Source organism: Ixodes scapularis, unplaced genomic scaffold (assembly GCF_016920785.2).
Source record: "Ixodes scapularis isolate PalLabHiFi unplaced genomic scaffold, ASM1692078v2 PGA_scaffold1__304_contigs__length_218370807, whole genome shotgun sequence".
Taxonomy (NCBI): domain Eukaryota; kingdom Metazoa; phylum Arthropoda; class Arachnida; order Ixodida; family Ixodidae; genus Ixodes; species Ixodes scapularis.
This window is the reverse complement of record NW_024609846.1, coordinates 32555704-32583155: the sequence shown is the minus strand read 5'-3', so window position 1 is coordinate 32583155 and position 27452 is coordinate 32555704. Positions and strand designations below refer to the sequence as shown.

The 27452-nt window shown below is 47.1% G+C and overlaps 1 protein-coding gene across 1 annotated transcript; it reads right to left on the bottom strand.

The window, feature by feature from the left end:
• Window positions 1-10140: 10140 nt before the first annotated feature.
• Window positions 10141-27086, bottom strand: LOC8031394 (glutathione S-transferase 1-like). The gene is made up of 5 exons (XM_040210810.2): window positions 26946-27086; window positions 20744-20802; window positions 12903-13044; window positions 11290-11460; window positions 10141-10278 (listed from the first exon to the last, which is right to left on the bottom strand). The coding sequence occupies exons 1-5, from the start codon at window positions 27084-27086 to the stop codon at window positions 10141-10143; spliced, it is 651 nt and encodes a 216-aa protein (XP_040066744.2).
• Window positions 27087-27452: the final 366 nt, after the last annotated feature.

The following is a 27452-nucleotide window of genomic DNA, read 5'->3' as shown; positions in this document are numbered from 1 at the left end:
ACACTAATGCATTTAGTAGCTGCGGATATGATGTAGAAGGCCTCTACCACTTCGCGGGTCATTTTATCCTTGTGCCTCTCTAGGGTTATTGTTTCCCCGAACAGCGGATTACAATTGCACTCCTTGCAATGTGTTGCAAGATGGCCTCCCACTGTGGCTCTCAAAGAATAATCATGCTCGCGAAGTCGGTCATTAAGACACCTGCCTGTTTGCCCTACGTAGATCTTGCCGCACGAGAGTGGAATCTTGTATACCACGCCTGAAGTGCACGGAACAAAAGGTTTAGCATGTTTTTTTGTGCACCTTTGTCTTGTGGCACCTTCGGCTTGCGAGTTGACTATGGAGCAAATTTTGCTCATTTTTCGCGGGGCTGAAAATACCACTCGGACCCCATACCGACTTGCCACGTTCTTTAAATTGTGTGACGTCTTGTGAAGGTACGGGATTACCACCGGTCTTGACTTTCCTACATCTTGTTTGTTGGCTTGGAGGCCTTTTGCCCTTTTCAACAAGGTGTCCGCTACATTAGCCAGTAGTGGTAACGGATAGCTGGCTTTTCTGAGTCTTTCAACCTGCATCGAGAAGCTGGCTTCCATTGTGTGGCAACAGGATTTCTTGAGCGCGGATCCCAAACATGTCAGAGCAATGCCCCTCTTGACGATCTTAGAGTGAGCCGAACTGAAATCCAAAATTCGTTTCTTGGAGCGTTTATTTTAATTTAATTTAAAGAACGTGGCAAGTCGGTATGGGGTCCGAGTGGTATTTTCAGCCCCGCAAAAATTGAGCTCCATAGTCAACTCGCAAGCCGAAGGTGCCACAAGACAAAGGTGCACAAAAAAACATGCTAAACCTTTTGTTCCGTGCACTTCAGGCGTGGTATACAAGATTCCACTCTCGTGCGGCAAGATCTACGTAGGGCAAACAGGCAGGTGTCTTAATGACCGACTTCGCGAGCATGGTTATTCTTTGAGAGCCACAGTGGGAGGCCATCTTGCAACACATTGAAGGAGTGCAATTGTAATCCGCTGTTCGGGGAAACAATAACCCTAGAGAGGCACAAGGATAAAATGACCCGCGAAGTGGTAGAGGCCTTCTACATCATATCCGCAGCTACTAAATGCATTAGTGTTGCATCGGTGGCCTTAACACGCAAGGAGACAGACTTTTTAACACGGACAATGCAGAACTCGCATGAGTCACGGGTGCCGCGAGACATCAGACACGACGACCCAGCGGCAGCCGACCATGGATGATGTGTTCGTCTTCCCCTCCGACACGGGTGACCAGGCGCGAGCGAAGACTGATGCAAACACACCCTGCACCACGACAACGAAGGCACAGCCAACAAAGATTTTAGGGTTTAATCAAAGAACCAGTGTATCAAGCCTGTGCGCGCGAGGGAACACCCGACTTTGTGTTTTACATTCCTGTTTTATATTTCTGCTTCCTCTTCTTCCTTTTTCATCTTTATGGGGAGCTGGACGATGTTCTTTCTTTTCTTCATCTTTGTAAATACAGTTGTGAGTAGCGCTCTTTTCTGTCCCTTCTCTCTTCCTCATACGTGTGCGCTAATGCCGTTAATATGTCTAACTACCAACTAGCCCAGTTATCAACCCTTTTCCAGTGGCAACACTCCCCCGGCAGCTTCATCAACTTTAGAAGAAGCACTCAAGGGAACCCCGTGCACAACCACAGGCTCTTTACCTTTCTCGGGCCACAACTACGGGCCAGTGTTAACTAGGATGCTTCAAAACATCATAGACGCAGGCTCTGTTCCCTCTTGATAGAAATAAGCATTCATCACCTCTGTCCACAAGAGGGTTGGACGGCGCACCAACCTCATTGAATCGTATACCGCCCCATTGGCTCGCCATCGGTCGTCTGCAGAACCCAGCAGCGAATTATTAAAGAGATCCTATGCCACCTTGAGGAGAACAGCATTTTTTTTTTCAAACGCCCAACATGGCTTTCGGCCCGGAAGGAGCTCTAAGACAGCACTGGGTATCGTGGTCCACACTGCGAATGCGTCTCTTGACAACCGCACGCCCTGGGGACTGGTGCAACTAGATTTCGAAAAGGCATATGTTCGACCTCATTTATCAGCGCCTCCTGCTTCAGAGACTAATTGAAGCACGTATCAAGTGTTCTCTGCTCCAATGGCTGCTTAGCCTGGTCACCTGGAGGACACAGCGCGTGCTGTTCCACGGCTCTGCACCAACGTCTCGCGCTGTTCTTTCAGGGTTCCCTCAGGGCAGTGTAGTTGGCCCCAACCTGGTCTCGATCGACATCAGTGGGGTCACGAAAGTCCTGCGCTCCACAGCAATTTTGTACGCCGACGACCTGACACTGATCAAGCCCCTAAACTCATCTCAGTACTACCTCGAACTTCAAGCCGACCAAGATGCGTGCCACATGTGGTCTGTAAGCCACCTACTCCCATTCAACGCTAAGAAATGTGTGGCAATGACATTCACCAAAGGTATAAAGAGCCAGACCCCTTCCCGCCCCCCCCCCCCCCCGCCCCTTGTTTTGGGCTTTGTTCCCCTCCAGCGAGTCCAGAGACTACTCTGCTGGGGGTGAGTTTCTACAATAATTTGAGCTTCGTAGGCCACTAAGGGGCATTGTGAAAAAGGCGTGTTGGCCACTAGGCTTTGTAACACGTGTGACACGTGGCATGCCACCGAGCGCGTTCCGGCTCCTCCATACGGGATTGGTTCTACGCCACCTTGAGTTTTGCTCACCTGTGTGAAGCCCCTTCCATAAATTCCTCGAACAAGTCCTGGAGAGTGTGCAGCGCAGAGCTGCTTACACACTCTACAGGCGCAGTGTCCCTCGTTCCGGGCTTTCAGCCTACAGGGACATATCTACAACAGCCCTACTACAGGGAGCTAACTGGCACAGCCTTGCTCAAAGAAGAAGTGTGGCTTCCATCCGTTTCTTCTGCAACCTGATGGGAACCTCAATGAAGCCCTCAGACGCTACTCGCTTCAACGCCCGCACCGGAAAGATGCAGCCTCTCCTGGCACGTGCGCTACGCCACCTCGAGTCCTGTTTAATGCGCGCCGCCAGGAATTGGTGCTCTCTGCCCTCTGAGCTGACTACAGACATTCCCGTTGACTCCAAGGAGATTAGGGCTCTCTGACGGCAGGCTTCAAGTGTGTTCCCATAGACCCCTTCACTACCCATCCCCCCCTCTCTGTTCGTATTCATCTTCAGCCACTTTCATACCATTGCGTCATTGCCATCTGTACAAAGTCATGACTCTGTTCAAGCCTGTATTGTGCGGCGTCGCAGATCTCTACGGTGTGGGCCATCGGCCTTTCTGCGGCGTCGCGGCTGTCCTGAGCCGGAATAACTATTATTATTATTATGGAGCGAATTATTAACAAGAAGATCCTATGCCACCTTCAGGAGAGCAGCATTTTTTCAAACGCCCAACATGGGTTTCGGCCCGGAAGGAGCTGTAAGACAGCACTGGGTGTCGTGGTCCACACTGCGAATGCGTCTCTTGACAACCGCACGCCCTGGGAACTGGTGCAACTAGATTTCGAATATGCCTTCGACCGCAATGATCGCCACCTCCTGCTTCAGAAACTCATTGAGGCACGTATTAAGCCTTCTCTGCTCCAATGACTGCTTAGCCTGTCACCGGGAGGACACAGCGCGTGGCGTTCCACGGCTCTGCATCAACGACTCGTGCTGCGCATCGGAACTTGTCGTCTGCCACCCGGCAACAAGCGTCGCAGCCACATCGGAACCGCAGCGTCACGGGACCTCGTGAGAAGAACGGGCAAGAAACGCCCGCCTTTGGCTTTCGCCGTTTCGTCTTTTCTGCTCTGCTGCTGACCTCGGCAAGACGTGCGTCGAGCTGCTAAGGCGTGCTCCGCATCGGAACTTTTCGTCTGCCACCCGGCAACAAGCGTCGCAGCCACATCGGAACCGCAGCGTCACGGGACCTCGTGAGAAGAACGGGCAAAAAACGCCCGCCTCTGGCTTTCGCCGTTTCGTGTTTTCTGCTGTGCTGCTGACCTCGGCAAGACGTGCGTCGAGCTGCTAAGGCGTGCTCCGCATCGGAACTTGTCGTCTGCCACCCGGCAACAAGCGTCGCAGCCACATCGGAACCGCAGCGTCACGGGACCTCGTGAGAAGAACGGGCAAAAAACGCCCGCCTCTGGCTTTCGCCGTTTCGTGTTTTCTGCTGTGCTGCTGACCTCGGCAAGACGTGCGTCGAGCTGCTAAGGCGTGCTCCGCATCGGAACTTGTCGTCTGCCACCCGGCAACAAGCGTCGCAGCCACATCGGAACCGCAGCGTCACGGGACCTCGTGAGAAGAACGGGCAAAAAACGCCCGCCTCTGGCTTTCGCCGTTTCGTGTTTTCTGCTGTGCTGCTGACCTCGGCAAGACGTGCGTCGAGCTGCTAAGGCGTGCTCCGCATCGGAACTTTTCGTCTGCCACCCGGCAACAAGCGTCGCAGCCACATCGGAACCGCAGCGTCACGGGACCTCGTGAGAAGAACGGGCAAAAAACGCCCGCCTCTGGCTTTCGCCGTTTCGTGTTTTCTGCTGTGCTGCTGACCTCGGCAAGACGTGCGTCGAGCTGCTAAGGCGTGCTCCGCATCGGAACTTGTCGTCTGCCACCCGGCAACAAGCGTCGCAGCCACATCGGAACCGCAGCGTCACGGGACCTCGTGAGAAGAACGGGCAAAAAACGCCCGCCTCTGGCTTTCGCCGTTTCGTCTTTTCTGCTGTGCTGCTGACCTCGGCAAGACGTGCGTCGAGCTGCTAAGGCGTGCTCCGCATCGGAACTTTTCGTCTGCCACCCGGCAACAAGCGTCGCAGCCACATCGGAACCGCAGCGTCACGGGACCTCGTGAGAAGAACGGGCAAAAAACGCCCGCCTCTGGCTTTCGCCGTTTCGTCTTTTCTGCTGTGCTGCTGACCTCGGCAAGACGTGCGTCGAGCTGCTAAGGCGTGCTCCGCATCGGAACTTTTCGTCTGCCACCCGGCAACAAGCGTCGCAGCCACATCGGAACCGCAGCGTCACGGGACCTCGTGAGAAGAACGGGCAAAAAACGCCCGCCTCTGGCTTTCGCCGTTTCGTCTTTTCTGCTGTGCTGCTGACCTCGGCAAGACGTGCGTCGAGCTGCTAAGGCGTGCTCCGCATCGGAACTTGTCGTCTGCCACCCGGCGACAAGCGTCGCAGCCACATCGGAACCGCAGCGTCACGGGACCTCGTGAGAAGAACGGGCAAAAAACGCCCGCCTCTGGCTTTCGCCGTTTCGTCTTTTCTGCTGTGCTGCTGACCTCGGCAAGACGTGCGTCGAGCTGCTAAGGCGTGCTCCGCATCGGAACTTTTCGTCTGCCACCCGGCAACAAGCGTCGCAGCCGCATCGGAACCGCAGCGTCACGGGACCTCGTGAGAAGAACGGGCAAGAAACGCCCGCCTCTGGCTTTCGCCGTTTCGTCTTTTCTGCTCTGCTGCTGACCTGGGCAAGACGTGCGTCGAGCATCTAAGGCGTGCTCCGCATCGGAACTTTTCGTTTGCCACCCGGCAACAAGCGTCGCAGCCACATCGGAACAGCAGCGTCACGGGACCTCGTGCGAAGAACGGGCAAGAAGCGCCCGCCTCCGTATTCGCCGACGTGGCGAGCTGCGTGGCGTTATTCCGGATGAGCAGCCAGTGATCCGTTCTCGAGTGATAGTGCCCCGGTTTTGAAATGGAAAGCCCGCACGGGTGGTCGCCCTTCCAGGCACGACGAAGGTGAGGCTACCGAGTTTGAAGTTTTGGGCTGGTTGTGGGGGGTCTAGCGCTGAAGGGTTTGCGATGTACTGCCTTTTATGCTCTAAGTCTCTCCCTTCTACTGGGAAATACTTAACTTGTGTCAAATGCGAATTCTCCTACCATTTGGGATCATGTGCTGGGGTGGCGGAGAACACGTCCAAAAGTATGGGCCCTGCGAAACGCGAGACGTGGAAGTGTAAAACGTGCCGCCACAAGGACTCTCGCTTGGGTATGGAATGTAGTCAGGTTGACTCGAGAAGGGTCGTTCTGGCGGTTCGACGACTTTCGATGAGGTGAATCGAAAGCTTGATATGTTGTTGTCGATTAAGTCGAGTGTTGATACGTTGCTACCTTTGCCGGCTAAGGTCAAGGAATTGCTGGCCCTTAAACCCGCTGTGGAAGACCTAAAGGTTCAAGTCGGCGAACTCCAAGCATCAGTTGAATTTTCTTCTGCCCAGTACGATGCAGTGTTGGCGTCGTTCAAGAGTAATGACGAAAAGACCGGCCGTCTTGAGGGGGAACTGTTGGAAGTCAAGATCATTGTTGCGGAGCAGTCTCGCACCATTCAGCAGCTGCAGACCGACCTAAGTGATGCACAGGCGTTAGTAAATAGAACTACTATGGAAATACACGGTATGCCAGATAGCCAAAATGAGAACCTTGGTCTGGTTTTGAACCAGATTGCAACAAATTTGGAGCTCCCACCCCCTGAACAAATTGACGTAACTGAACTCTAGCGTCTGCCGTCTAGAAAGGGAGCCACTGCACCTATCCTTGTAAGGTTCACGTCGAGCTGTGTCAGAGATAGGTGGATGAATCACCGCAATCGACTACGGGAATTCCCGCCTACAGATGTACTTTCCGGCGTTTTTTTTTTTTCAATGAACACCTCTCCCGAGTTACCAGAGAGCTTTTCTGGAAGGCGAGAGTGAGGGGCAGGACCATGAATTACAAGTTTGTTAGGGTTAGGTCTGGAAAGATTTATGCAAAAAAGACCGAGAATATGGACATTGTTCGTATCAACAATGTCCAGGATCTTGAAAAACGGTTAGATGATCATGGCAGTCTCTTTCAATAAGTGTGAGAACTTTGATGAGTTTGAGCAGTTGCTCACAAAACCTCTTAAGTCATTTGCCGTTCTTCATATTAATATTAGAAGTTTGAGAAAACACTGGGAACACTTTCGAGTGTTGGTTCATAAAGTCTCCTCTCGTATTGACGTGTTTGTGTTAACGGAATCGTACATTCCACAAGCTATGCGGAATCTTTTCAATCTGTCGGGTTAATATTCCTTTTGGTTCCCTCGTCATCTATCAATTAAAGGGGGATTGTAATTTACGCAAGAAATGAATGGCATGGTTTCAAGACAAGATGTAACTTTTAATTACGCTGAATCTATTTTGTTAAAACTTGAGAGTTCTAACCTCTCTCTTGGTCTCCTAGCTTGCTATAGACCACCCTCCAGGAGTATAAAGCAATTTCTTCTAGAACTTAAGGACACCCTTTCCGAGATTGATAGCCAAGGTTTATTTTGCATAGTAGGAGACATTAATATAGATCTCCTGAAATATGAAAAGTCGGAGGTGTGTGACTACTTAAGCATCCTCGCTAGCGTAGGTATTGAAAGTACCATCAGTGCTCCAACTCAAGAGGAATTGATGGCCAGTAGGCTCGTGTCGTCCTTTATCGATCACATTCTAGTCAGAACGCTTGACGTAAGTGTAAAGTGAGCAGCAATCTCTGAGAAATTGTCTGACCACTATTTTGTTGGCTGCCAAATGATCTGGCCCTACGCCCCGGCAGTGGTTTCCAATGATAAAAAAACCATTCAAGTTACAGATAAAAAAATACTCGATAACCTGGTATCGTCCCATGATTGGGCCTCTTTTCTTGAGTCTCTCTCTTATTCTGATGTTTATTCCGAATTCATGCTTGTTCACGACTCAGGCGCAGCGCAGAGTCGTGGTTAGAAAGCGAAGGCCAGAGCACGTTTGGTTGAGCCCTCAGATTTTGGCTGCAATCTCAGATAAAGGAAAGTTGTGGGTCTGTTGTAAGCGGGCACCTAAAAATGTGAAACTTAGACAAGAGTTTCGTGCGGCTAGAAACAGAGTAAACGCCCTTGTTCGATCTGCCAAACGAATTTATTTTAAGGAAACGTTCTCGGAAAGTCGTTCTAATATCGCATAAACCTGGTCTCTATTAAATGGGCTTCGAGGCCATCAATACCGGCGCTCTCTTGATGACATGATAGTTAAAAAATTTTCAGATAATATTTCAACGGTTGCGGAAAACTTTAACCGCTTTTTCGCAACTTCATCTGAGCAAGCAGTAAATGGGCCCATCGAGGAGGTGACCTTGAATGAGTTAAATAGTGCGTCGGCTTTTCTGTGCGACATGGACGAGGAAGGTTTGCGGTCGATTTTATTCAGTTTGAAATATCCTAGATCTTCTGGGGCTGACGGAGTCACAGTCGGTTTTCTTTAAAGGAACTTTAACTTCTTAAGATATGCGATTCTTTTTATGATGAACAGTTTTATTAAGTCGCGATCAGTTCCGGAAGAGCTGAAAACTGCTATTGTGCGGCCGGTTTTTAAAGGCGGCAAACCGTCGAGGATGGAAAATTATCGCCCTATATTGCCGGTTTTGGAACACCTTTTAGAAAAACACATTTTTCGCATTATGAGTAGTTTTTTGGACAATTCCCCACTATTATTTGATTCGCAATATGGTTTTGTTCCCGGAAGGGGGATGCAATTGCTTTTAGATGACGTCGCCGATTATTTGCACTCTGCGTTTCATGATAATATGTTTTCCTGTGTCTTGTTTTTAGACGTTTCCAAGGCGTTTGAAACGGTGAATCATCCTACTCTGTTGAGTAAACTGTTTAAGTACGGCTTCCGCGGGCCTTTTTTTTAATGGCTCTCGGACCTTTTATCTGGTCGATCGCAGCAAATGCGAGTAGGGCTTCAAACGAGCGCCCCTTGTTATCTTCGAGCGGGTGTCCCTCAAGGCTCCGTGTTATCGCCTTTGTTTTTTAACATTTATATCAACAATCTTGCTTCTGCCGTTCCCCAATGTTCATGTTACCTATACGCCGACGATACTTTACTGATTTCTCGACATATCATATTTGACAGCGCACTAAATATATTACAGTCAAGTGCTAATAAAGCTATAGATTGGTATGCTTCCAATCACTTAAAGGTTAATCCAGCGAAAACTCATCTGATATGTTTTCGAAATCCATTAAAGCAAGGTTTCATAAACAAACCTTTCTCCTGCATGGAGCAGACTGTGTAGGTTGCAACTGCATTCCCATTGAGTGGGTTGGCAATACCAAATACATGGGTATCATTTTCGAATCTGATTTGTCGTGGAACATGCAGTTGGGTCACCTATGCCGTGTGTTGCGAAATGTAGCTTGTTTATTGTACAATATTAAAGCTCTTTTGCCCTTTCATGTTAAAAAAATGCTTGTTCACGCCATAGCATACAGTCTTCTGAGGTACGGGGTGACCGTGTTTGCACATTGTTCGGGGCAATGGCACTCGAAAGTGGACAGTGTATTGAAATCTATGTTAAAATGTGTTGCTTACAAGTCTGGTTTTTCAGACAGTACAAATATTTTCCGTGACCTGGAAATTCCCGATTTTTATTCATTGTTCAAGCAGTCTGTGACACTTGGATATTTTTAGACTGATAACGTTAAGCTTCCAAAAAAGCAATCCCGCAACCTCAGGCAGGCCGAGCGTTTCGAAACGCCACGTTACTTCACGCGGTACCGAAGGAGAACACGAGCCTATTATGTATTTCTGGATTTTATTAAAAATCTCCAGCGCTCTAAGGAGAACAGTCAAGGGCCTTACGATCTTCATAATATCATCATAATTAATCCTCAAAAATAATCAATACTCCGGTGCATTCCTAAAACGCAGGTTTGTGTAGAAAATTTGGCCCATTCAGTGACGAGTGGGTAAATCCCACTTAATCGGCGAAATACGGCCTCCATAAGTGTCTACACCCAAGCACCGCAGAACCGCAACCCCGTTTTTAACCCACAAACATGAAAGCCGGGAAACAACAAAGCCTTCGCGTTCTTTATTTAGAGACGGTGTAGAAATTCAGATATCTGATAGCTAGCGATTCTTCAAATTTAGAAAACCACATCTTTCTTTAAGCTTTTTACTGGCTGGCGTGGTTGCACGTCTCCTGGTTTACAAATAATCAATAGGATTTGGTTTTAAAAATACGTCATATATATATTTTTTTTCAAGAAAAACAAGTCTGTTTTGACACCAGAGTGTTTATTTGCGTCTCGCAAAAGCTTGAGGTACTTCAGCGAACGACAGCTTGGCAGTTTCACTTCAGGTTGGCCCATTTCCGGAAGAGCGCGTCAATATACTTCTCGTTCGTTTCCGCGAAGTAGGGTAGCTGTGCTGACACGCGCCCATAATAGGAGACCAACTTCGAGAACTTGCTGCTGTCGAAGACGGGCAGCTGAAAAAAGGGAAACACCCTGCTGTTAGTGAGGAAGGGGGAACGGGACTTGAGGCTCTTTTTTGCTCTTATACACTCCAGCTCAACTCTGACGTCAGGCTACTGCAGTGGCGCTACTGTCAGCACTGCGCATCCGCAGACCTCACGGCAATCTGGTTTCTTCCCGCTCGCAGTGCCCGCAACCTGGTGTGGGCAAACGAAGCTTGTTTGTAAACATCGTGTTGGCGTGTGCTGTGACCCTACAGGGAGGGATCGGTGGCCGAATTGGGTTGTGGGTATGTTTATACAGCCTGAACTTAGTCTGCCTCAACGGGAGACTTGTCTCTCAGCTGAAGATGAGCAATTTACCCAGTGTGGTACAACCGCAAGTCTGGGTTCTTTAACGTGCATCACGCAGTAGTGATACACGACAGCCCGCCGGTATGTTGCTCATCCGGATCTAAACGGGCAGGTGTGCGGATTGAGCCCACGATCCCTGGGTTCTACAGCGCGACCTTTCGCTCCCCGTTCTCCGAGCTGGTGTGCGCTAGCCCACTCTGCCACCGATCCCCCTGATCAGTGGCCGAGTGGATTAGAGGAACGCAGCTCGGAGCGAGGCGGAGCACAAGCCTCGTGCAGCACTACCCACAGCCCCTGGCTGAATCCCTGCTGCAGTTCTTCTTGGAACAAACGGGTATGAATACAGCTGTGTGCGGTTCTGTAATCACTATAGCCTGATGTGCATTCAAAGCCCAGGGTGGTAGCCATACAGCTCTGCTAAATTTACACATTCACGGCTGAGACACCACACGCCATATTATGTACATTGTCTTCCCGCTGTTTCTGTAGAACATAATACTTAATTTCCGAGTTCTCCGTACTGTGTGGGCCAAACGGATCGAGCGCATTTTATATATATGAACCTACACATCGCAACTTCGTAAACACCACCTCGAACTAAAGTGAGATTCATGCGCGGAATGCAAACAGCTATTCGCAAGATGCGCACGCCTCTCGGAGACAGTACCCCACCTTTATGGTGAAGCTTAGATGCGCCACCAGACTCAGATCTGCCAATGTGAGCTGATCACCAGTCGCGAACTGGCCGTCGCCGATCAGGGTCTCGATTCCTTTCAGGGCACCTTCTTCGAGAGCCTGGACCTGCTCAGCCGTGGGCTTCTTCATCAGCCTCAAAGATGTAGCCTGCGAAGGCGACAAGGCCAAGTGATGAGAGTCCACTGGACACCAGTATACAGTGTGTCGCCAGAGCGCACGCTCAACGCAAACACCGAATTATCGTCTGCCAAGAACGTCAATTGGGAGCTTTATTACGCAGTTTTATAGCGTAGCTCTAAAGCGCCCGTTTCCGGCTTGAGCGGCGTCGCCGTCGGTGCCGGCGTCGCCGTCGGTGTCGGCGTTGCCGTCAGCGTAACCGAGAGGCCACGTGACCCCCCCCCCCCTGAGGTCACGTGACTCCACAAGGTCACGTGACTGCTCCGAGGTCACGTGACCCCCTGAGGTCACGTCCCCCCTGAGGTCACGTGACCCCCTGATGTCACGTGACCCCTGAGATCACGTGCCCCCTTGAGGTCACGTGATCCCTCCCTGAGGTCATGTGACCTCAGGGAGTCACCTATCCCTCAGTACCCTTTCATCCTCCTGCTCAAGAGCTGCGCTCTAATCCGGCGTTACAGGGAGTTGTAAACGGCTTTCATTTTTTTATATATATCGTTCCTATAACTTCGATGACAAAAGCGAGTTTTCGTAGATCGTTGGCACCGTCTGGCAAAACTCTCCGGAACGCCACAAGGAGACCTCTGCCGGCCAGTGGTGCACACGCGCAGTAGCGGCGTTTTCGTTGTGGAGAGCGAAGAAGGGAAATGGTAACTCCCTAATACGTCGCCGGCATCATATTCTTATCGGTAATTGTTATCGGAGCTACATCAATACGATAGACTCAAAATTCATATCAAAGCATTAACGTTTATAAAGTTACCGTTTCCATCAAGCCCCAGCCGGTGTGGGACCGGGGTAAGAAAACTTTTAAGCTAACCGTCATGTGCTATGGGTGGCCTGAATAAAAAATCCCAATGTGAGATGATGGTTCGCTGAGATCTTTTCTTTATAGCACGTTCATGATCTGTCTTCAACATGGCGGTACAAGGTAATGCTCAGATAAACGTTTCTAGGGTTCACGGTGTGGAATCCGCGGTGTAGTGCGTTGTGACAGCTTGCCATGAGCTCGCGCTTAACAGCAGCGGACGGTTTACCAGTGTTTCTCAGCAGTCCGTTGCAATATTTCAGTACCACGTGCTTCTCTCTTTTCCGTTTCCCAATAGTTGTATGACAGGAACACCCTGTGAAAGCTTCAATGACTACATCGGAGAAATATTCAGCAAAGGCTTTCACCGTATCGAACTCACAAGCGTCCATATATGTCGAAGCGGAACACGGTTAGGCTCCCAACAATACAATATGCGCAGGATACAAGGCGCACAACGTCTCCCTGGTTAATTTCCTCTGCCAAGGTCACGGATCTCGAAACTCTTTAGTTGAGAGTGATTGACTATTTAAGCTGTTTACTAAGGATTATATGCATAGACATTGCTTCAGGGCGCGTTGCATTATGCGCATGGTTCGCTTACGTAGAATTCCGCGTAGCGAGGCTGCACAAAACTGGTCACTGTGGCCAGGATCTGGTCGACCCGCGCACGCTTCTGCAAGTCCTTCGGGTAGAGTTCAGAGTCCGGGGCGTACTTGTTCAGCAGGTAGAGGCAGATGGCGGTGCTGCGTACAAAGATATCATAATGCGCCCATGAGAATTCGCTGTTCAATACCCATTCGTCTCTCCTATAGTCACATACAAGGTGAAAACGGTGGGGATGCAGCTCTTCCGCCTTCCTACACAGTAAGCTTCAAAACACCTCTAATGGTGTTTGGAAGGTGTTTCATACCGAATACACATTTCCAAAGCGCTATATTTTTTTTACAATACGTGGAATATTTTTGATACACCCACTGAGTGTTTGAGAGAAGTGTTGTTGCACCTTTTGAGCGGCTTCAAAATGGTGTTCAGGAAATATTACATATTTTACAGAGGAGAAAATGTTTCCGCCTGAAAACACCTTTTCTTTAAGTTGGCCTGGACAAAATATTTAAATAATAGGCCGGTGTCATACTGGGCTCTGCGTATAAGACATGTTTTGAAAACGTTGGGGGGAAGGGAGGGGGGTGACTTATCGGGTAATACAACCAGAAAAAAAGGGTTGGATTATGTACAAAATTTGAAGTAGCTGCCATTTTTAATTGTTTCGGTGTGAAACTCTAAACCGCCGAGACACCCCGTCGCTATGGCTATCAACAAGACATGGTGGCAGTCGAACGGGTGGGTAGAAGTGTCGAAGCGCGTCGTTTGTCAGTCAAGGTATGGTGCCTGGAACGGGTCTCCAACTGGTGTGTTTAGTGTCCTATCCTGCCCATACATCAAACGTGGTGCCAAAATGGCAACAAATGACGTCACAGAAGCCGAAGTGTAATGCTGTCGGATGTCGCGATAATGGCGATTGGTCGTAGCAAGGCTGGCGAAAAGCACAAGCGAACGCGAGTGTCGCTGTCGTCGCGGCGTCCCGACGTCTGGCTGCTGAATGCTCTGGGGACTGTCACAGTGGAGAGAGACCTGCAGCAGAACAGGCGTCTGCTACATCCACCACCGCTGCTGGAACACCGCCAGGATCGCGACCAGCGACAGCATGACACTTGAATGACGTCATCAGGCGGAAATCGAGGCACAACTGTTTTGGACGCAGTAAACACACGAGTCGGAGACGCGTTCCAGTCACCACAGTCAACGTAACTTCTTGATTGTTTTTGAAGTTTTTGGTTAATAGGTTCAATATCACAACTTCCGATCTAGGTACAGTGCTAATCACACTTGTCTATAACGCGCGAGCGAGCGGCTTCCTCCGGGGAGCGCTGGACTGGTGTCATTCGCGGAAACTAACCTAGTCACGTGGCGCAACCTGGAACGGCCCGCTTGAGGGCTGTCCTGCCCACTCTATCAGCTTGATAAGCGATAAAAGTAAAGTGCTTTATGATATATTTTTGTTTTTTGATGACGACATCGTTGATACGCTTTCATGCTTTAGTGTGTTTATTGTTCGAGCAATAATGTTTGTAAAAAGCGTGCGAGCAGCCTTCCGCGTTCGCCACCAGCTGACAGAGTGGGCAGGGCACCCCTCGTCCGGGTCGTTCCATGTTGCGCCACGTGACTAGCTTAGTTTCCGCGAATGCCACCAGTCTAGCGCTCCCAGGAGAAAGCCGCACGCTCGCGCGTTATAGACAAGTGTGATTAGCCCTGTACGTACACCCGCAGGCAATATGAAGGTGAACGCCGGACCGTCGACCGGTCCGTGGTATCAGCGCCATGACGCGGCTGCCGTGGCTGCTCGCTTTCTTATCGCGCGCTTCACCGAGAGTAAGTGCCTGGATCGAGCGCTGTTCTCAGCTCTGCTGCTACTCCCTGCTGAAAGCGTGGAAGTGGGTTTCAATCTCGGCATCGCTATTTGTGGTCGCCGTGCCCACGTCAATGCCGGCAAATGATCTGCACATTTCACGTGAACTAGAGCGGACGTTGTTTGGCATTGTTTATACGTGACTCAACCGCTTTCTTCCTTTATGAGCGATCGCTAATAACTGCAACAAATGTGAAATGGGCTGTGATTCAGGAATAAATATTGCCGCCCGCCGGGCCGAGCAAGCAACGCTCAGTGAAGGGCTTCTAGAAGATTCGCGTTCATTCTCGCACCAGACGCAAGTTTCCTCCTGCTTTCTTGTTCTCGAAAGTGCCAGGTCATCCTCGCCCCGAGCGCGCGATGCTCGAACTTTCGATATAGTGACGCACTGTAGGTAAGCGGCTGTCTGCGACCTTGCCCAGTCAGTCTCGCTCTCGCTCTCTGTTACGCCGCCGAATCGCCGCCTGCTTTTCTGCTGCCTCGACGCTCTTTCTTTCCTCATTTTGTTTGGCGCAAGTTCGCCTATTAAACCTTTCTTTCAGTTCACTGTTCGTCTTCGAGTGCTTCAGCAGAAATGCCGCCTCGAATTCCAAGGGGTGAGCGCGTCCAGATCGTTGTCCTTGCTTAGTAAGGACTTTCACGGCGGGAAATATCGCGCAGAGTTGGAAGGCCATTCAAAACCGTCCAAATGATTATTGCATCATTTCGGTATGACGAGGGACGCTTAGACGATGCCCCCCACCGTCGCCGTCTCCGCACAACTACAGCAACAGAGGACCGTCACATTCTCGAGGCAGCCTTGGGCGACCTTTTCCGCGCTGCCAGGGATATCAGGGACGCTCTGGAACTCGAGATCAGCGACACTACTGTTCGGAGACGCCTCTACGATGCTGGCCTACACAGCCGTGTAGCTTGCCAGTCGCCGCTGCTGACGGAAAGGCACAAGCAGCTGCGGCTTGACTCCGCCCATTCTCTTCAGAATTGGACTGTGGAGGACTGGACCCACGTCATCTTCAGCGACAAGTCTACGTTCTGCACCCAGTTAGACCAGCAGAAGCGAGTTTGGAGGCCTGACAACGTCCGGTGAGCTTTGTCAAACCTTTAAGCTAATAGACTGTATCGGTTTATCTTTCCCCCTGCAATGTCCACGGCCACTAGTGACCAAGACTTTCTGAGAAATCATCAGTGGTCAGCCATAGGCTTCCCGCCCGCCACTAAAACCTGAAAACTACAAACAAATATTAGCCTTACCTGAAGTAATGATAGCCAAGTTTAGCGGTGACTAAAAGAGACAACAACGTTTCCATTGCCTTGCAGGTACGACCCTCACTTTATCCAGGAAGTGGCCGCCAGTGGTCGTAGGTGCGTGAATGTCTGGGGTGCCATATCCCGCCAAGGACTTGGCTCCATCTTCAGGATCGGTTGGCGCCTGACGTTGGACGTTTACTCAGACATAATTGACCACGTCTTGATCCCCTACGTCCTAGATGGGCCCTTTCCCGATGGGGACTTTTGGTTTCAACACGACCTGAGTCCTACCCACACCTCCCGTTCCACCAAGACGCTTCTTGCTGAACGGGGCATACGGAAGCTGCCATGGGATCCTAAAAGCGCCGACGTCAATGTCACCGAAGACGTCTGAGGCATCATGAAGTCGAAACTGGCCACTCAAGAGCTTCACAGAGCATCTCCAAATGAACTATGGGAAGCCGTCCAACGAGAGTGGAACGACCTGCGCAACAACGACGACCTGGAGCTCCACCTCTATGGAAGTCTGCCGCACAGGATTCAATCTTTAATTCACGGAGAGGGAAACTTCTTAAGATACTAAGGCCCCGCTCAAATCTGACAAATATTGTCGGACGTCAAACCGTGTGGAGATCTGGCTGCCCTCCACCGCGCCGACTCTCCGGACCCTAATTCCCGGCCTCCCTCGGGGGAGCGGCCATGGCCTCGCGTACCAGAGATCCGGGTACGGCACTCCCCTAAGCCAACTGACGTCACGCGACTGGCTTCCCAAGACAAAAGGGGCGAAGGCTTGAAAACCGGAAGCCGGACAAAGGAAGGCTCTCTCTTGGACGGCAGCGCTCTTGGACGGTGACGCTTTCTGAAACGGCGGGACACGAAGTATGGTGCAGCCGTGACAAGGAGAAGAGGACGCTGGCGCGGGATTTGGCGGGAGACGGACGCAGGCGCGGGGAAAGGGCGGGCAAGACGTTGAGTGGCGGACTCGACGGACAAACCGGACTGCGACCCTGGACTACGACGTCCCCATGATGCGGTGTGGACTACTACCGCTGGGACTTGGAGCAGCTGCAGCGGCAGCGGACTCTCCCCCTGCCTCGCTGATGACAGTCCCCCGATCCCGAAACCCCCCCAAGGCAATGAGTGAGTGAATAAACCCTTTTGTCGAGTATTGCAGTGTCATAAACATCCGGGAACAGGGTCTGAGGGAATCGAATTGAGAAGCCCGCAACCGAAACTGTCAAGAATGAAGAAAAAAGGGGACGTGATTCCTGCCTCATGTTTTGCCTAACCGGAAGTCCGAATCCCATTAAAGGAATGGTTGAAATTGCGAGCTGCCCTACGTTTAATGGCGTTTGCGATCGACGTGTGCTCATGTGACATAAGCACACGTGCTTTAAAATGAATAAAACAATCATCGCGCCCCGATAGCCTTCAGTATGCAGTAACGTGAATCCTATATCGCAAATCATAAATAAATAAATGGGGAAGGGGCTTGCATGCACGTTCCAGCAGAGCCCTAACTTCTAACAAATTATTTTAGCGTGCACTGCAAAGTGTTAAGCATCGAAAAAAGATTAATAATGATGCCCTCTTCGTAACGTGGCTAATATAACATCGTCGCAAGTGCGACACGGTTGCTGACACATCACACAAAGGAAACAAAATCGTGTTCTTCTTTTCGAGAAGCGGAAAGTATAAGTTACTTTTTTATTCGTTCCGCAGCCTTCCGGTTTAGCACCATATCACAACAAAAAACTACTAAATCACATTGTATACCGATAGCGTCTGAATGGCTCCTTCCCCTATCCTCGCGCTTTCTGCGGGGAGTAGCACCAGAGCTGAGAACAGCGCTTGATCCAGGCACTTAGTTTCGGTGAAGCGCGCGATAAGAAAGCGCGCCGCCACGGCAGCCCCGTCATGGCGCCGATAGCACAGACCGGTCGACGGTCCGGCGTTCACCTTCATATCGCCTGCGGGTGGACGTCAGTTTTGTATCGCAGCCGTTCTAGAACGGTGACCACAAGCATATGTCTTTTTGAGGTGGGCACAGGAACTGTCAGTCGTATATTAGGAATCTAAAAAGTATGGACTTCGCTCGGTAAATTGGGCATCTTCATTCGCGATATTTCAGTCCGTGGTTCACTTTGACTCGACGTCAGTAAGAACTCGTTTACGTTTTAGTAAGGAAGCTGTGATGCTGTTTATGTTTCCGATTCAAGCTTAGAATATTCTAATGAGGGGAAAACAGTGTCGTTTAGCTACGTTACGTCGAGATACGACTTGAAGTTTCTGGGACATGCGTGCTTGGTATGCCGCCTTCCGAGCCAGCCATTGAATTGGTTGCCTCGCCAAGTATACGAAGCACGACTGTATCGCCCTTGGAGGCCCTATATCGGCGTAAATCCCCGCTACTACTTTTAAAGCCAGTTAAACCAGCGCCACCCTCCTCGCAATATTGCCTACTAGGCGCTGCGAGTTAACCTAATAAATAAATGAAATGTGCGTCACGAAGAAACGCTAAAAAAGGCAACATTCCCATTAAAGGCTGAATTAGTTTTAGCATGTCAATGATATAGGTAAATGGTGTTGGCTACAAAAAACGGGCCCATTTTTTTCATTCTGAATTTATGAAAATCACTTGGTCCTTTTAGACTACATAACGGCAAGCTCTGAAACTCTGGTCCAAACCGCTGAAACGAAGTGTTTGGCGATGCAAAGTTTTTTTGTTTTGGTTTTTGTCGTTTTTTTTTTGGTGATGAAAAATCACACTTTTTGTCAGACACCAGTTTGCAGTTCATTTGTGCCAAAGTTCTAGTTCTAAATTCTGCTACATACGTAAAATCTAGGTCGCCCATATATAAGCACGAAACCTTTTATTTTTTTCAAATGGCCTAGTGAATTAATAATGAATTTGAAAAAAGGCAAGTTCTCTATAGTGAGGCCCATTCTCGCAGTTGAAATTCATAACCCGTCGTGCAGTTTGAAGTTAAATATACTGAGGCATTAGCCTAATAATTATGTTTGATTTTCTGAATGCCACATTTCGTGAAAGTTATAATTGAAGTTTCGCAAATGTCAAAAATGCATTGCATTTCCTGTGTTCCAGTATCTGTCTTTGTTGTTTATGACTGCTTCCTGCTCGTACTACAGAGTGAAGGCGCACTCCATGCGGCCTGCCTTCTGTTGTGTTCCATGAAGACGAACTAGAACTTTCCGAAAATTTATTCGTCCATGCTGAGTCAACGAAACACTTTGGAGCGATTAACATCACCGAAGGCCTAGGAAATCTAATGGGAGCGTTCTGGATGTTCAATATCAAGTATGCTAAAGGGTGCCTCAATCTTTGAAAGGTTGTTTGACAGACTTAATATAACGACCACTCAAGTCTCCTGCCGTCATTGTCATGTTAATTAACTAGTACAATGATTATGTATCACAAACGTTGTTGTCAGGTTAGAGGTTTTTCCTCGTGCCTTTAGCTGTGTTGAGAGTGGTCTGGTTGGCAATGGTTTTTTCTGGCAGGTGACGGGTTTTGGGGGGGATTGTTTTGGTAATATAGCTGATTTCTGATGGTCTATAATGTTTCATATTTTTGTTTTATTTCTCCATAATAAATGGCTTAATTTTTGTGTAAGTTAGAGCCATAGGCACAATTCATGTACCTTGTGACTTGCTTACTTTCAGTCAGCAAGTCACAAGGTTTTGGGTTCTATAGATCCTTTTTTTGTTCTGAAGTGACTATACGACCCGAAACTTAGAGAGATGCTTACTGGAAGTTAAAAGTGCTGTCAGACGACCCAGATACCGCTACTGCAGAACAGAACTATGTGCAAAACATGAGAATAACGTCGGGATGGTATGGCAGCACACCTCGAATCCGCAGTGACATATCACTCTGATGTGTATTACTCACACCATATCATGAGGCTGTAGGGGACATCATTATTTAACAGATATGGTATAAAAAAACGGATTTTGCAGGCGAGCTGGTGATAGTTAACCACTTTGTGTAACAGCCGAAAAAAGTAAAAGTACAAGTAAAAGGTAAAGAAAAAAGTAAGGAAGTAAAGAGTGACTCAAAGGGGAACGTTGAAAAACAAAAACGAAACAGGAGGGGAAATTGGTGACATGGGTGACCAGAAGCGTCCTGTTGGGCGACATTCAAAAGTTGCCCAAACGCTGATTATGTTGTGTTTATTTTGAATATTTCTGCTTCAATCCGCGGAAATAAGAACAAAGTCAGATTGTCAACATTAATGGTGTTATTTTAGGAATCCAATGACTCAAAGTTTTCATTGTGCTTTTTACACACAATATCGGAATTAGTTTGGAACTTATAATAAGTGGCCAAGATTACAACTCTCAAGAAGTTAACAGCTATTATTTGATTTCTTCTGAAGAAGGATTTTTCAAGCAGCATTCGAAACTGTACTTGAATAGCTTCGTCAAAAAATTAACAACCAGTATTGACGTCAGGATTAAGGCCAGTACAGTTAAATCTCGGACCATTCTTGAAGCCGATATAACGTCAGATGTTCTTCAAAAAGAATCGTTGCAACGTTCGGGTATACATATATTTCGGCATATACAGAGCACTCCGTCTGGGACTTTGACGCTGTCGTTTCTTAAGCCGAATGATTTTTGACAAACAATAAAACAATGCGTAACGCAATTTAGCGTCACGTCACAAAATAGCCAAAGACGTCGCCAAAGAAAGACTGCCATACCTCTCGTAAACCACAAATCCGTCATCGCAGAGCGTGGGCACCTTGTGAAACGGGTTTATCTGAAAGTTGGAAAAGATTCGTCATCAGATTTAGCAGTTTATTCAACAGCGGGGCTTACATTATTGTAAAATATCTTGTTGCTGGGCTAGTTGGCGATGAACGTTTTGAACCATGGTAAAAAGCGCTAAAAGACGCCAAAAACTGTATTTGGTGCAAAAAGCGCCAAATACAGTTGTGAGGAACGGCGGTATTCGTCTTCTCTATTGTACTCGTCTTTTTATCGCTTTTATCTTCGTTCAAAACTTACATTATTTGTTTATATTTTCGGTATTCACCTAAAAGCACCAAAAAAAGTACGGCAGTTAAATTGATTTTGAGTAATCGGTGAAAACTAAAATGAAAACTGAAAATTTCGTCAATTTTACCGATGCGTAATGCAGGACCATATAATTGTTCATAACTTGGTAACTAAGGACGGTGAAGATTGTCATGTGGTGTGTGACACTTCTCGGGGATACAGGATCACAAAGGCTCAAGAGACAGAATAAACATTTTTAATTTATTAACCATTTACTACGGCTATCCTGCATCTCCAGGAGGTCATCATTGCAGTAGAGTTGTCAGAGTATTTTTAGTTCATTGTCCTGAAGCAAACTAATTCTGCACTTGCGCACGGAAACACGAACATTTATAATGACCACTAACAAGGAAAGGCATATATAATCTCCCATACCGGAGGATCAATAACCACATTCAGATATAATAATCACTCACACGCACACAGTAGCAGTAGTATCCTGCTGTCTGTAGGCCGGCTCCTAAGAACTGCCTTCTAATTTTTACAGTTGATGCGTCAGACCTTGACTGCAGCGCCGTATACCTGGGCGACCATCGGACCCTGAACTGGCTTGGATCACTACGTCACCACCTCGAATTCTACCGAAGGATCTTGCCGTCGGGAACTTTTTTTCGCACGCACTCAGCAGCAGTAGCATCGCGGTGTCTGTTTTTCGGCTCCTAAAAGCTGCTTCGCAATTTTTAGTATTTTTTTCTGTATGTATTAGCCCATCTTTGTTAGCTGCTGCTGTTGCTGAGTGAAGTGTGTCCTATGTACGAACTTGTTACTCCAAAGCGATGGCGAACAGACTTCTCGCATGCCATGAACCACTTCCTAACGATTAAGTTTATTTATCTTGTATAGGGCGCGGGTTCAACTATCATATCGGGACGTGTTCAAGATTAAATGAAAACACTTAAAAAAAAGAAAACAGGTGCAGCATAAAGTCATGGAAGTGCGCAGCATGCAGAGTACCGAAGGGGCCAAGCAACCAGAGCGCGGCCAAACCATGCGATGCTCCGGCAGTGAATCTTTCAAATGAAATTGATGAGATTCATTACAAACTTTCGGAGATGCTAAAAATGAAATCGGAAGAATATACTTTTGGTGGACATCAAGAAAACAGTTGACAGCATCCAAGTCTCGATGCAAGAAATGTCAAGGAAATATGTCGATGTACTTGCAGAAATGAAAGCACAAAGCCACGACATATTCGGCCTGAAAAAACATGTGCCAAAACGTAAGGTTACGGTTAAGGAGCGAGAAGTTGAGAAGCTAAAACAACAAGGAAACGAGTTAGAACAATACAGCAGACGGCAAAATCTGCAGGTGCATGGTTCGCCCCCACATGTAAATTAAAACCTACATGAAAAATCAAACAGCCTGGACCAAAAACCTCGAGCTTCCGCAACTTCCCGAAACGGATACGAAGGCGTTTCGCCGATTTCCTTCGAAAGCTAAGAAGGCTGCTACTGTCCTTTTTCGCTTCTCCTCCCACCAAACTACAGACGATTCGCTCTGAAGGAAGGGTGAACTCAGGAAAGCAAAATCGATAATATACATAAACGGAAACCTCACACCACAGATTCAGAACCTGTTTTGGATAATGAAGTCGGAAGCCAATGAAAACGAATAAAAATTTGCCTGGCGAAAGTATGGCAAAATTCTCGTACACCGAGGTCCTGGTGGCCGAGTCATCAAAATCGGTATGACAGAAGATCTGGATAAGATGCGATAAGCTGACCCCTTGAAAACGAATCGCAGTTAGTTCACCGTGTCAATCTCACATATGACATACTATTTTTCAAAGTCCTGTTATCACGACTCTGAATCCTTCAAACACTATAATTCTATGTGTGATAAAAACACACTTTTCCTTTCTACAGTTTAATCCGCGTAGTTTCATAAATAAACATGAATCTGTTGACATGACTGCGACATTGTTCGCTTTAAGGGATGCACATCGGTATCTCGAAACAGTATGAGAGGAGGAGGATATGTAAAGGAACCTTTCCAGGACATTTCATAATACTCAAAAATAAGGCCACACTATGAATCGTTTGTGATTAAGCGTGCGCTTACAGTATTTGGTAAAAAATACGGTATAGTAACCTATTTTTTAGATTTTTTGAAAATATGCTAGAATATTGTTCTCAAATCGGTATACATACTATTATTTTCTGGGACGTTAATATACATATGTCCGCAGACCCAGCCAGGCAAAAACCACTTGCTGTATTTTATTCTTTTGGTTATGTGAACGTAATTTATGTACGTACAAGGGTCACTGATGTGTCCCAGACATCTGTACTTGAGTTTTACGAAATGTCAAATGAATGAATTGAAAGTGGACGTACTGGTAACGGATCTTAGTGGCCACTTGCCTATTTTTATGTTTTTCACACCTCATTAAACGCAGCGCAAACGGCCATCGAAATACAGATCCCTTATCTAGAGACCCATTAATGAGGCTAAAGCTATGTTGTTCCAAAGGTTAGTGGAAGAAACAAATTGGGAATGACCTTCTTCAGTTGGTCAACCCTATTCCAGCATACAACCTGTTTTCAATAAGAATAAAAGAGCTTTATCAAAAAACCTTTCCTCTATTTGAATTTTGAAAAAAAACAAGAACTCAAGAAAGTCTTGAGTTGATGCCATGCTTTTTTTTTACAATATAAAACAACGTGATTGGATGTACGCACTTTTATAAAAACAAGACGTCCGGGCAATCCCGTTGAATTTAAGAAAATAATGAACCAACTAGGCTCCGAAATTAAACAAGAACGACTATACCTATTATCAAAATACGTTTCCAGATATTTTCGCTGATACCAGGAAGGTGCGGAAAACGGTAAAATAAACAAGAACGACTATACCTATTATCAAAATACGTTTCCAGATATTTTCGCTGATACCAGGAAGGTGCGGAAAACGGTAAAATAAACAAGAACGACTATACCTATTATCAAAATACGTTTCCAGATATTTTCGCTGATACCAGGAAGGTGCGGAAAACGGTAAAAAACCTCTTGTCCAAGAACGAAAGAAGTAATCGTCTTGAGCTTACAGTTGAAGGGATGCCTTGCGCCGAGACTAGACTAGCCGAAATATTTAACGCCCACTTTTTGGTGTCTGGTGCTGCGAATAATGGTGCCATGAGTAGTTCCAACTACATATCTTACATTGCATCTAGCATTGAAATTTCCATTTTTTTGTTTGTTTTTTGTTTCCTACTACAGACTCGGAGATATGCAACCAATAGATTTAACAAAAGAATACTAGTGTTTGCGATGAAGATGCCATAAAATCTCAGCCTATAAAATCAGTTTCCCATCTCATTAGCCGCTCACTCTCACTTATATGTACTCTAACCCCGAGAGTTGATATATTTCCTGATAAATTAAAAATTGCGAGGGTGTCAGTAATACAGAAAGGAGAAGATCAAAATGACCTAAACAATTATAGACCAATTTCTGTGCTACCATTTTTTTTAAACCCGTTGAGTAAGCGATTAATGTGCGCTTTTTGAATTACATTAGACGAACAAGTGCTATACTTGTTCGTCTAACGTCTAATAAAACGACAAGAGTTGTTAAAACCTCTTAAAATATTTTAAGACGAGAGAGCACACTGGCACGCTGGCGCCATCTACGCGGTGACCCTGGAACTGCATTTTGCAAGAGCGAGGGCTTTGCGAGATTTCCGAGGTCAAATGTGCATAATACATATAATAAAGGCTCGTTTATAACGTTGACAAAAGTTTCTTGAGCCAAGAAAGAAAGAATAATGCGGGAGAGAAATAGAAAATAAGCCGGACCGCCAAGTTTACATTGCTACCCAATAGATGATGCCAATGTGTCCTCCCGTTGTAAGAGGTTTTAAGGAACCCAGTTTTAAGAGGTCGAAAGAATGTGAACGGGCCTTCACTCTGCATCACTTTTAATTAAAAAAAACTGATATTACCAATTAAAAGTTTATCTAAAAGAAATTGGCCCAAGTCATATATAATCAAATCAAGTTTGAACCGACTGCTTTCTTTCAGAGTTATCTTTTCAAAGATCGTCCACACACTTTCAGAATACCAGCTGTACAAAAGTAAAAATACTCACAAACATCGGCATGTAGAAACAAAATTACCAAATACCCGACTTTCTAAATTATCACCGTCATATTATGACCATCATTAAAGGAGGTGTGTCAACGCAAACATTTAGGAAGAACATGAATGTGTAATTTCTGTCTCTGATAAAAGGAATTGTTTACAAAATGATTTTTTATCACTTTATGTTTACCTGTTCTGTCCAAAAAAAATATTATACAATTTTTTGTTGTCACGTGATGTAATGCGATATGGTTGCCTGGGTTGTTGCAGTGCTTTTTATGTTATTGATGGGATATGGAAACTTACGATAGTAAAACACTGAACATTTGTCTGTTTTGCTGAGGGAAGTGATTTTAATATGCCTTTTGTAAGGGTCCCCCAGACAACTGTTTTTTTTACATGTTGTTTTAATAAAACATTTATATTGCATTCGTTTAAGAAACATAAATGAACAAGTACGTATGTATATTTGGTGACAAGTACGAGAGCGACGGAGGGTACTCTTCTGCACTTTCTTTTGCTTTTCTGCGTAAGCTGATTTTAGAAGGTGCTCAAGTAGCCAAAACGTCATGCCAACGATGACTGTGTAAATATTACAAAAACACAATGTCATCTGAACCGCCGTTTAAAATCAACACAATATCGAAAGAACAAAAAAAAACTTCTTTAACAGAAAGCATAAACGATGATTCTAGGACACAAAATAACGGATGATTTTTTTTTAGTTGGTACCAAAAATCAAATAGCTTTCTTGTTGCTACTTGAAGAAATCCGATAAGTGGATAGCGCGCGTGGAAAGCTTTAGAACACGAGCCAATTACACATTCCGCGTTAAGGTCAAGTTTGGGTATCGCCACCTCGTGGAATATTTTAACAACTTAAAGGATACTTCAACTTCCTCTGCTGGTGCAATCACGTGCAATGCCAAGCTTCTAGGCACTATAAAAACTAAAACATAACCTAATGGGTAGTACGTGCACTGCATATATAGTGTGGAAACCAGAAGCGCCCCTCGCGAGCTTCTCGCCGCGGATAGGAAATGCAAAGATAGCGTCACCGCCCAATGCTAGTCGTATTTGCGAGTGAGCAGAAAACATCGCAATACCACGTTAGACGCAAAATGAGCTTTAGTGCGAATTTTGGAGTTCTATAGTAACTGACAGCTTAGGAAGGGCGTGTCCCAGGCATCTCATCATCACTACACAGTCAATGAGTGGGCGGCCGATAAGGACGACGAATAAGAAGTCAGATTAAAGAAAGAGAACGCCCTGCATTTGTCGCTCATAAGGCGCTTCGTTGGAGTAAACCCCGCAATTCATTCGCACAACACTCCTCGCTGACGTGTATGAAGCAGGAAGAGCACTTTGGAGCGCCATGCCGTTAGACTGGCCTCAACCGTAAGAAAAACCAACTCTTATTAGAAAAGGACAGGCTAGTCAAAAAAGAAAAGAAAAGGAATGCAAATATGTATAATAGATTATGTACACCAAGTGACACTCTTAGCACAAACAAAAAATTACTGGGGATTTATTTTTCTTTTAGAAACGTATGTGATGAGTAAAACTATCGATGTAATGGGAAGCGTTCATTTGGGGTGGAAGCGTAAGCTGTAAAATTTGGTGCCACCCATATCCTCTCGAAGTTAAAAGCAAAAAGTGCGGGAACAGTCTCCAGCAATGTAGCACGTTAGCGCGGAAACCACGGTGCAGCTGTAGCATTCCTGTTAACCTAACTTGGAGACCTGCCGAAGGAAGGGGCATTACCTTAAAAAACTCGGGACTGAGATGCTCGTTCTTGGTGAAATTCACTTCTCTGAGATTGAGTTCCGCTCCAATGTGCCTGGCCAGCATGCGCACTTGAGTGCATGGTGAGCTGAAGGTCGAATCGTACAAGTCGACAGGCATGTCGGCTCCTGCGGGAATCTTAAGCGTCTCGGCGAGACTGGGCGCGACTCGAGGGCGGCGACGACAGACCCCACTCTTCTCGCAAGGCGCTTTTATTCGTTCCTAACGGTTGGAGCAGCGCCTCCTGCGGCGTCCACATGTCAAATCACGAAGATTAAAAGGCATGACGCCACAGCATTCTCCGCGATCACGTGGGCTCGATATTGCCCTATTTCGCTGTCACGTGCACACCGTCATTACGGGTTCGGAAATGAGGAGGATGTCGGAACGGATGAGTCGCCGCTGGGAGACCCCAACTCCACGCGGTGGGGTGGAAGGCCGGGACCGGACGTTTCATGAAATACAGGATGTAACACAGACGTGAAA

What these genes read in the sequence shown, in the direction of transcription:
- LOC8031394 (XM_040210810.2), bottom strand. Translation starts at nt 27,086, where the DNA reads ATGCCTGTCGACTTGTACGATTCGACCTTCAGCTCACCATGCACTCAA. An exon ending in CTCGCTACGCGGAATTCTAC is followed by an intron (nt 11,461 to 12,902) that starts GTAAGCGAACCA and finishes TCGCCTTCGCAG; the next exon opens with GCTACATCTTTGAGGCTGAT. An exon ending in ATCTAAGCTTCACCATAAAG is followed by an intron (nt 10,279 to 11,289) that starts GTGGGGTACTGT and finishes CCCTTTTTTCAG; the next exon opens with CTGCCCGTCTTCGACAGCAG.